Source organism: Alexandromys fortis, unplaced genomic scaffold (genome assembly GCF_014885135.2).
Source record: "Alexandromys fortis isolate MF-2015 unplaced genomic scaffold, M_Fortis_MF-2015_v1.1 scaffold_177, whole genome shotgun sequence".
NCBI lineage: Eukaryota > Metazoa > Chordata > Mammalia > Rodentia > Cricetidae > Alexandromys > Alexandromys fortis.
This window is the reverse complement of record NW_026068056.1, coordinates 3,418,928-3,429,404: the sequence shown is the minus strand read 5'-3', so window position 1 is coordinate 3,429,404 and position 10,477 is coordinate 3,418,928. Positions and strand designations below refer to the sequence as shown.

At 44.3% G+C, this 10,477-nt stretch overlaps 1 protein-coding gene across 1 annotated transcript in view; it reads left to right on the top strand.

The window, feature by feature from the left end:
* LOC126487204 (zinc finger protein 398) overlaps window positions 1-10,224 on the top strand; it is a 40,062-nt gene extending 29,838 nt beyond the window's left edge. The window contains exons 5-6 of the mRNA XM_050119900.1: window positions 1,158-1,271; window positions 2,156-10,224. Coding sequence (XP_049975857.1) covers window positions 1,158-1,271; window positions 2,156-3,312 — 1,271 coding nt within the window. The 3' untranslated portion in view covers window positions 3,313-10,224. The remainder of the gene's footprint in view (window positions 1-1,157; window positions 1,272-2,155) is intronic.
* The last annotated feature ends 253 nt before the right edge of the window (window positions 10,225-10,477 follow it).

The following is a 10,477-nucleotide window of genomic DNA, read 5'->3' as shown; positions in this document are numbered from 1 at the left end:
TTTTTTAAATATTTATTTATTAATTATGTAATTACAATAGTCTGTCTGTGTGTATGCCTGCAAGCCAGAAGAGGGCACCAGACCTCATTACAGATGGTTGTGAGCCACCATGTGGTTGCTGGGAATTGAACTCAGGACCTTTGGAAGAGCAGGCAGTGCTCTTAACCGCTGAGCCATCTCTCCAGCCCTCACACAATACTCTTTCACAACTGTTGTGCTTGTTATTTCCCCCAGGCCTAGGATGCCCCCCCCTTTTTTTTTTTTTTTTTTGGCTGAAATGGGCTAATTAGAAAGCTGTTAATATCCAGAGAATAAATGCAAGCTCTCTATCATTAAATAAAAGTGTAATCTAAAAATATATATAAAAGTGTAGAGGAGTGGTGGCTGTGAAGAGAAGGTTCCAAGTGAACAAAATTCTGTTCATCAGAAATATGACTTTATAGCCACATTTCACAGGCATGATGGCACAAGCTTATATTCTCAGCAGTACAGGTAGAGCAGGGACAGGAAGTTTAGGAATTTGATGTCTTCCTTAGTCACATAACAAGCTTAAAACCAATCTGGGCTACATTTTATGCCTTTAAAAGAAAAAACAGTAGCAGATGTGGTGGTGCACACCTTTAATCCCAACACTTCAGAAACAGAGCAGGTAGATCTCTGTGAATTCAGGGCCAGCCAGAGCTACATAGCAAAAAGAAAAAAGTACAGAATTAACAATGTCAAGCCGGACTGTGGTGGCACACACCTTTAATCCCAGCACTTGATTGGCAGAAGCAGATGGATCTCTGTGAATTCAAGGCCAGCCTGGTCTACAGAGCAAGTTTTAGGATAGCCAGGGCTACACAGAAAAACCCTGTCTCAAAAAAAAAATTAATAATGTCAATGAACATAATTATGTTACTTTTTAAAGATATTTATTTACTATTTTATGTGTATTAATGCTTTGCCTGCATGTATATGTGTACTGCATGCCCAACAAGATCATAAGAAGCCACTGGATTCCCTGGAATTACAATTACAAATGATTGCGTACTAGCAATCAAACCCAGGTTCTCTGTAAGTACAACAAGTGCCTAAACTACTGAGCCAACTCTCCAGCACAATTTCACCTTCTGATTCAAGTCCCTGAAAACCATTTTCTTTTTCTCTACAAATAGAGCCTGGCCTTTCAACCTCAGATATTCTGTCTTGGATTAAACAAGAAGAAGAGCCTCAGGTTGGAGTCCCCCAGGAGTCCAAAGAGAGTGACCTGTACAAAGGCTCCTATGCCGGTGAGTAACCGAGGGAACAGATGTTCAGATTCTGCTCACACTAGCAGTGACTAAAGAACGTAGCCGAAAGGGTGCTAGAAAGACAAGGAACAGTCAGGAAGAAAAGGAAGGCAATGGTCAGCCAAGTTAGAGAGGAAACCAAAGGCCACCAAGATAAATTTTAAGTAGGAAAGCACAATTTTTAAAAATGTATTTATTAGTGTGAGGAGGCACATGCAGAAAGTCAAGGATAACTTGTGAGAGTTGGTTCCCTTCTTCTAATACGTGGGTCCCAGAAATTGAATGCAGGCTGTCAGGTTTGATGGTGAATACATTTACCCACTGAGTCATTTTATCAGCCCAGAAAACATACTCTTAAATGCAGATTAGCATTGTTGGGGCTGTGTATGTCAGTGATAAAAACAGAGCCCTAGTTTCAGTCTTTAGTACTGTATTTTAAAAAGAAAAACAGGACTGTTAGAGGAAGAACAATAAATGTATACAAATGAATAAAAATATGGGAATTGGAAAAATAGAGCATTTGAAGATCTCTTAGAAAGGATGGACAGAATGACCAAAGACATAAAGGTGGGAATGTGTTCTATTGCAGGGAAGTCAAGGAGGGGTTTCTCTCACAGAACGTACACTAAAATTAAAGAGGAGATTTTAGGCCCTATCACACCAGGCAATGGAGAAAGTTACTGATATATGTGGGGAAGACTGATGCCAAGGTTATTCCTTTTCAAAATGGAGCACCAACGTACAGTCTTGTATGTGTGATGTAACAGGGGCCTTGTTAGCAATGAGAGCCCCTCCTGAGTTTACTGAGCAGTGAGCTCCTAGAGCAGCCTGAGCTGTTGGAGTGTGAGAGGCAGTGGTGAGATAACTCTGACCCCTTCTTTCAGACCAAGAACTTGTCATCAAAGCTGAAGACCTGGCCAGAGCCTCCTTGTGTCCTGAAGTTCCCGTAGCCTTCTCTGCCCCGCCACCACCAGCAGCCAAGGATGCTTTTGCAGATGTAGCTTTCAAAAGCCAGCAGTGTACTCCCATGACACCTTTTGGACGCACAGCCACTGACCTGCCTGAGGCCTCAGAGGGACAAGTGACCTTTACTCAGTTAGGAAGCTACCCACTCCCACCTCCAGTTGGAGAGCAGGTGTTCTCAGGCCACCATTGTGGCAAGAGTCTCAACCAAGACATGTTAATGACACATCAATGTAGCCACACTGCTGAGCACCCCTTAACCTGTGCCCAGTGTCCCAAGCACTTTGCCCCACAGGTGGACCTCGGTAGCACCTCTCAGGACCATGCCAGTGAAACACCACCCACCTGTCCTCACTGCGCCCGGACCTTCACTCACCCCTCACGACTCACGTACCATCTTCGGGTCCACAACAGCACTGAGCGCCCCTTCCTCTGTCCTGATTGTCCCAAGCGCTTCGCTGACCAGGCTCGACTCACCAGCCATCGGCGCGCTCATGCAAGTGAGAGGCCTTTCCGTTGCCCACAGTGTGGTCGTAGCTTTAGCCTGAAAATCAGTCTCCTGCTGCACCAGAGGGGACATGCGCAGGAGCGCCCCTTCTCTTGTCCTCAGTGTGGCATTGACTTCAATGGCCATTCTGCACTGATTCGTCACCAGATGATCCACACAGGCGAACGGCCCTACCCGTGTACAGACTGTAGCAAGAGCTTCATGCGTAAGGAACACTTGCTAAACCACCGGAGGCTGCACACAGGTGAGAGGCCTTTCCAATGTCCGCACTGTGGCAAGAGCTTCATCCGCAAACACCACCTCATAAAGCATCAGCGCATCCACACGGGCGAGCGGCCCTACCCCTGTGCCCTGTGTGGAAGGAGCTTCCGCTACAAGCAGACACTCAAGGACCACCTGCGGACAGGTCACAGTGGAGGCTGTGCAGGTGATAGGGACCCTTCTGCACAGCCATCAGACCCACCTGGTCCACTCTTAACTGCCCTGGAATCCTCTGGTCTAGGTGTTAGCACTGAAGGTCCAGAGTCTAGTCAGTGGTATGGGGAAGGGGATGGAGGCGTGGTTTTGTAGATCTGTGGCCCATTGGTTATTTATGTTCACTGCAGAGCAGAAGGTCCAGGAGAAAGCCTACAAGCTCCACAACCCATAGTAATTATTGTCTGTTACATAAAGGAATTTGGGGGTCTACACTCAACTAGAGACATGCTTGTGCAAGTCCACAACAGTACAAGAATACCATATTTTGAAAACTGGAAGAGAGTCCAGCATCCATGTCTTTTCATATACCACAAATGCAGAGTTTGGGCAGCAAGATTTATCTTCTGATCATTCTGTCAGGATAGCAGAGAGTAGACTGCCTCTAGATTGAGACGAGCTGGAAAGAGCCCCCAAACCTCAAAGCCATCTTTCTCTAATTCTTCAGTGATGAGGTGACTGTTGGGGGAATGTGCTTTAGCTGCCTGTTAGGTGCTCTCTTCATACCTGTATAGTCACCTTTCCCTGAAACATGGTGACTGGGGCTGCCTTCCTAGGCCTAGATTCTGTTGGCTAATACATTTTGTTTAATGTTGGCGAAAAAGAAATCTGACTTTAATAGCTTATTAAGGGGACAGTTCCTAGCTTTCACTAGCTTGATTTGAAACATTCAGACTCTTGTAGCAGCTTTTAAAGAGGACAGAGAACTTTGCCACAGACCTGGTTAGAAATTGAGGACAGTTCTCTCTTCAGGTTTAAGAGCTAAAGATTCCAGAGATCTCAGGCACAACAGCGATAGCATGGCCTAAAAATCTGCCTGAATCATGAATTTAGAGTCATTTATATCTACGTATCCCTTCTCTTTTCCAAGCAGGCGATCATGTTTTTCCATTTCTGTTGTTTGATTTTCTTTCTCTCTCTCTCTCTTGAGACGGGGTCTTACTATATACCTGGCCTGGAATTTACGTCATAGACCAGTCTAGCCTTGAACTCATAGAGCTCTGCCTGCCCCTGCCTCTTGTTCTGGGTGCACCACCATGCCCAACCTGATTTTCTTGACAAGGCTCACAGCACTTCAGGAAGTGCTTTTGTTCCTTCAGTAGTGTGACAATAGTGCTGTAACGTGATGCTCTTGAGAGGATGGCTTTCCCGCCTGTCCTACCTCACTGGTCATGAACAGAGTGAGGCTTCTCTTCAGTCCTGAGAGTGAGACATCATATCTGTCCGACCTGTCATGCTGTTTTTTAGACAGGGCTTCACTGTGTAGCCAGGCTGGAACTCGGAGATCTGCCTGTCTCCACATCTAGAGTGCTAAGATTAAAAGCATGTACTATCATGCTTAGCCATCTGTTGTACTTTGAGGTATCATGGCTACCATGCCTTCTTTTCTTGGCCCCTCTTAGTCATCTAAAAGCATCTGAACCTAGTTCTGTTCCTAAATGTTCATGCAACCAGGTGTGTGTCCTCTTCCGTTTTCAGCTCTCACATTTTATCACTGTAATGAAGCTGTCAAAAGGTGAGTGTAAGCCACGCAATGGTGGCGCTCACCTTTAATCCCAGTATCCGGGAGGCAAGACAGGCAGATGTCTGTGAGTTTGAGGCCAGCCTGGTCTACAAGAGCTAGTTCCAGGACAGGCTCCAAAGCCGTAGAGAAACCCTGTGTCAAACAAACAAACAAACAAAAAACAAAACAAAACAAAAAGTGAATGTACTGGTAAAAATAAAAAGCCACAGATCCCCAAGTGGCGGCAGCAGGCACGAGACCACAGCAGCCCACAGCAGCGGGCCACAAAGGCAGCCAGATCCCAGGCAAGGAGCCACATGGTGGGTGAGAGACTGAGATGGATACACATACTGTGCAGAGTGAGGTTGGATATTTATTTAGTGGGTTATGGAAGGGAAGGGAAAGAGAAGAAGGGGAAAGAGCTGAGAGAGAAAGAGGAAAGAAGCAGAGGGGAGAATGGAGCTGCCTCTTTGGGAGAGAGATGGGAGGAAGGGCTCAGACTGGAAACAGAAGGAAGATTGGCCTGCCTCAAAAGTGGACAGGGGAGGGGGTGGGTGAGGCTTGTTTCTTAAAGGGGGACTGGACAGACCATTACAGTGAGCCTCTAGAAACTTTTTACAAAGAAGAATCTTGTGATAAAGTTCTCCTCTGCCAAAATTCTGTTCTTCATTTGGCTTCTGTCCAGACAAAGCCAAATAAGGCAAGAAAACCAAAGCAGAGAAACTCATGTAGAAACTTGGTGGAAATCAGCTTGTCTTGTGTTTTGCTCTTAGTGGGTCCTAAAGTAGAAGATGGAGAATGTAGAAACCACCTATTTGGGACAGGAAGCTGTTTATTCCCACACCCCTCATTCCCCCAGAGTCCTCTATGATGTCTAGAATGAGATCTAGAGCTGTCCAGACAGAATACTTTCTGGATAAGGAAGGGAATGCTTTCTCCTTGTTACTAGGCCCTGCAATCACAGTCGGGAATGGTGTTTACCTAGGTACTGTACTCCTGGCAAAGTTCTGCCTGAACATGCTACTCTTCAGGATAATCACATATATAAAACATTGTTTTGTGACAATAATACCAAGGATCCCAGGAGACATAAATGTGTGTGAAACCTGGTTTGCTGTCATAACTTTCAGCCTGTAGGCAGTGAAAATCTCCCAGGGATAGACAAGAAAGATGATGGCAGTACTGTGGTCTATTGGGAAAAAGAGCCAGAATCTGGACCATCCCACAGGAAAACTCGGAAATCCTGAAATCCCCTAATCAGGTTCCAGCTTCAGTAATGACTCACTAGGGACCTGACTATGTGGTTTACACCTGAAAAAGAAGGAATCAAGGCATTCTCAGGGTCAGGGAAGTGTTTGCTAGAGCTGAAGAGGAGATGCTTGCTGAGACTGCTGTGGGGGCTGGACAACATCTAAAGTTCATCTGAACTCAGCAGATTTACCAAGGACACAAAAGCCAATGGGAGGTCTGTGTACCAGAGTGCTGCCAGTGGACCCCAGTGCCTGTTCTGTTAGGCGCTGTAGCCAGCAGGGATCTAAACTGGCCAAAAGAGAATAGCGTTCCAATACCAGCCAAACATTGGAAGCATGTGGAATCAATCCCAATCCTTAATCTGGCTCAAAGTAGGATCTTCAGCTATTGGTTTTTTGTTTTTAGAGACAGAGCTTCTCTGTGTAACAGTCCTGACTGTCCTGGACTTCATTCTGCAGACCAGACTGGCCTAGAACTCACAGAGATCTGCCTGTCTCTGCCTCCCAAGTGCTGGGATTAAAGGTGCTCCACCACTACCCGCAACTTCAGATACTGTATAGTCAATTCTTTCCATTCACCAATCTCCTCTCTAGTAGAACTCATCTGTCAACAATTCAAATGTAGCTCATTGGAAAATGTAAAGTCCAACAACTTTTCAGCAACTAGAATCTCTGTCTACCTGGTGTCTTGAGAGAAACTGTACATTTAACTCTACAACTAAAGAGATCTAGTGCTCATGTGACAGCTCGTGACTGTAGGGAAGAGGAAACCCCAAAAGTGTCCCCTGGATGATGGCGCAGCTCTTCCTCAGAGCTCATCCAGGAGTTGGCTCTAACAAGATCTCTTTACTTACTAAAGGTTTTTGGTTTGTCAGCACTGGATGAGCCTCTGCTTCAGTCACAGATAAGAAATAAATGTAAGTTGGTTAATTGTTTAGAACGTAGAAGATGATTGATCCCTTCCTATTTGGCATTTGATAATGAAAACACCGTAGTCGTTATCTCCAGGGAGAGCCATGCTCTACATCATTTCTGTCATTAATAAACTCTACAAAATCTTCTCTTGAGATGGCATCTATAGCTATCTCAGCCAATCCCCATGGCTTATGAGACAACAAATACTATCTCAGTCTCAAAAAGTCTCACTGAAAGAAAAAAGTACCTAAGTTCCTTTCATTTCAATGGGTTGGAAATCCCAATTTTATGTCATATTTTTTGAGAGGGACAGGTCATCCCTTCCCTCTTCTCATGCCTTAGCTCCTTAGATAACAAAAACACTTGCTGCAGTTGCCTGAGTAGCAATGAGGCATTTTCAGATGAAAACCTGACATTAAGCCGGGCGGTGGTGGCGCACACCTTTAATCCCAGCACTCGGGAGGCAGAGGCAGGCGGATCTCTGTGAGTTTGAGACCAGCCTGGTCTACAGAGCTAGTTCCAGGACAGGCTCCAAAGCCACAGAGAAACCCTGTCTCTAAAAACCAAAAAAAAAAAAAAAAAAAAGAAAGAAAAAAAAAACCTGACATTAATAGATACATATACATATCTAGTTGGATACACACACACACACACACACACACACACACACACACACACATTGGTTTTTTGAGACAGGGTTTCTCTATGTAGCCTTGGCTGTCCTGGAACTTGCTCTGTAGATGAAGCTGACCTTGAACTCAGAGATCCTCCTGCCTCTGCCTCCCAAATTCTTGGGATTAAAGTCATGCACCATTAGATGGATATTTTGGACTGCTCAGCTCACTCTGGTTCTCTGTAGCAAAGGGGCAGTCTCTTACCATATGGGGTGAATACAACAGGCTGTTATTTGGCAAGGTTCAGGTTTCTATAAAGAAGATAATTAGTTCAAAATTAGGCACTGGGGTGATAACTCAATAAAGTGCTTGCTATACAAGCATGAGTACCTGAGTCTAATCCCTCGAACTCATGAAAAAGCTAGAATCAATGCTTGAATCCTAGCACTGGGGAGGTCTTGGCTGGCTTCTTGTCAGTCTAGCCTCATTGGTAAGCCGCAGGTCACTGAGAGACCCTGTCTCAAAGAACAAAGTCAGTGGCTCCTGAACAATGACTCCCAAGGTCCTCTGGTCTCCACACAAGGTCAGAATGATTGCGGGTGGGGTTAAGGAGTGTGTGGGACTTAATGCTCATCACCCTTAGTACAGTATTAATGACTAGGAGCAGAGCTTTTCATGGCAGACCTAGATTCAAGCCTCAAGTAATATAGTATCTTCTGAAGACTTTGTTTCTCTATAAGGTATTGTAATATGTTTTGTGTCTCAGTAGTGTTAGAGCTTAAGAACTCACAACATAACATTTTACAGAACCAGCCTGAAAAAGGTGGTCACAAAGCCAGGCCGAACTAGAAGTGGCAAGTGTTAAGAACCAAGGTTTGGCCAGGTGTGATGGCTCACACCTGTTACTCGAGCACTTGGGAATCTGGGGCAGGAAGATTGCTGAGAATTCAAGGTCAGTCTAGGCTACAGAGGAAAACCCTGTTTTTAAAAAAGAGGGGAGGACAAGAAGGCCCCAGAGAGATAACTGTGTAAGAGCACTGGGTGCTTTTTCAGAGGACTTGTATTTGGTTCCCAGCACCCCCATGGTGGCTATAATTTTAACTCCAGTTTCAAGGGATCTCATGCCTTCTTCTGGCTTCTGCACTCTGCAGACACCAGACATGCATGTGGTGTGTGTGTGTGTGTGTGTGTTTGTGTATGTGTGTGTATGCACATGTAGGCCAAACACTAATACACATAAAAACAAACATTAAAAAAAAAGGCTGCTCCACAGAAGTACAAGACTCCTGGCTGGCTTAGCCTTTTGCTACCATCTTTTTTCATAAATTTAGTATGAACTCTTGCTGATTATTTTCTGTACATACCACCACATAAGTTTCTAATGCCACAACCCCATATGGCTCTGATTCTCTCTCAATTTTTCTTCTTTTTCCTCATCCTTCTCTTTAAAACATTTCTTTAGATTTTATTTTATCTGTCAGTGTTTTGCCAACATGTATGTATGTACATTATGTGCACGCCTTGTTCCCACAGAGGTCAGAAGAGAGTGCCACATTTCCTAAAATTGGAATTATGAATGATTGCAAGCCACTGTGTGGGTGCTGGAAATTGAACCTGGGTTCTCTGCAAGTGCAACAAGTGCTCTAAACCACTGTTTTAAAACAAAGAATTTTAGGGTGGTGGTGGCGCAAACCTTTAATCCCAGCACCTGGAAATGGGTAGGTGGGTCTCTGAGTTCAAGGCTAACCTGGTCAGCAGGGCTAGTTCCAGGACAGCCAAGGCTACACAAAAAATCCCTATCTTAAAAAAAAATTTAAGTGTTCTTTTAAATATTTCTCAGTTTTTCTTTGTTTAGATTCTATAATTAGGAAATCTGGCCCAGGTCTTCCCATGCTTATCCTAACCCAGCAATACAATTCCTCTGGCCCCTGCACCAGCATCTGTGAACCTTGGAAATGTGCTCAGGAATGAAGAATATAGCAGTTCAGTGTTGTGGGGTGGGAGGGTTCTGTTTAATACCTATTGAGGTTTCTTCAACTACTTCTGTTTCACAAACACTATCATAATTCCAATGCATAGTGTCTTTGCTCAAAATACCTGGAAGATGCTGTTTGTCTTGTGAAAGGAGTCATTTGTCACTTGAAATCAAGGAAAGGAGAGGTGTTACCCTGCTCTGACCCTGCTCCTGTTTTGTGTGCTTGTTTATTGAAGACAAAAGTCTCTCAGTGGAACCCATTGCCTCAAACTCACAATCTTGTCTCAGCGTCCCTGGTGAAGGGGTCACAGAGGAGTGCCACCATGCCTGCTCTTCAGTTCCTGCTCTCTGCACTACTTCCTTTTTCTTTTTACTTTTTTGAGACAGGGTTTCATGTATCCCAGGACATCTACAAACTTCGTATGTAGCCTAGATTTCTTTGAACCTCTGATCCTCCTTTCTCTTCTTGGTTTTATGGAGCTAGGGATCAAATCCAGAACTTTGTGCATGTTAGGCAAGCACTCTACCAACTGAGCTACATCCCCAGCCTCTTCTTCATGTTATAGAACTGACCACAGTCACAGACATAGGATGGATTTGGTCAACTTGGTCAATTAAATGTACCCTCCATATCATGCCTAAGACCACACAAGGAAGGCAGAAAAATACAGTCTCATCAGAACAGCCTCAGAAACAGTGATTCTGAAGTTCTGAAGTTACATTCCAAATAAAGGGCTTGATAAAACCTCACTGAACTATGTGAGTTTGTGCTCATTAGTAAAACAGTATTTATTTATTTATTTATTTATTTATTTATTTATTTATTTATTATAAAACCTTGAAATTGTTGTAGGGCTTGAGTTTAGGAGTTATGGTTTAGGAGTTAAGAGCAATTGCTGCTCTTGCAGGGGACCAGAGTTTTGTTCCCAGCATCCATGTTAGATCCTCATAACCACCTGTAACAATAGCGCCCATGCTGCAACTTTTGCAAGGAACTTGTTTG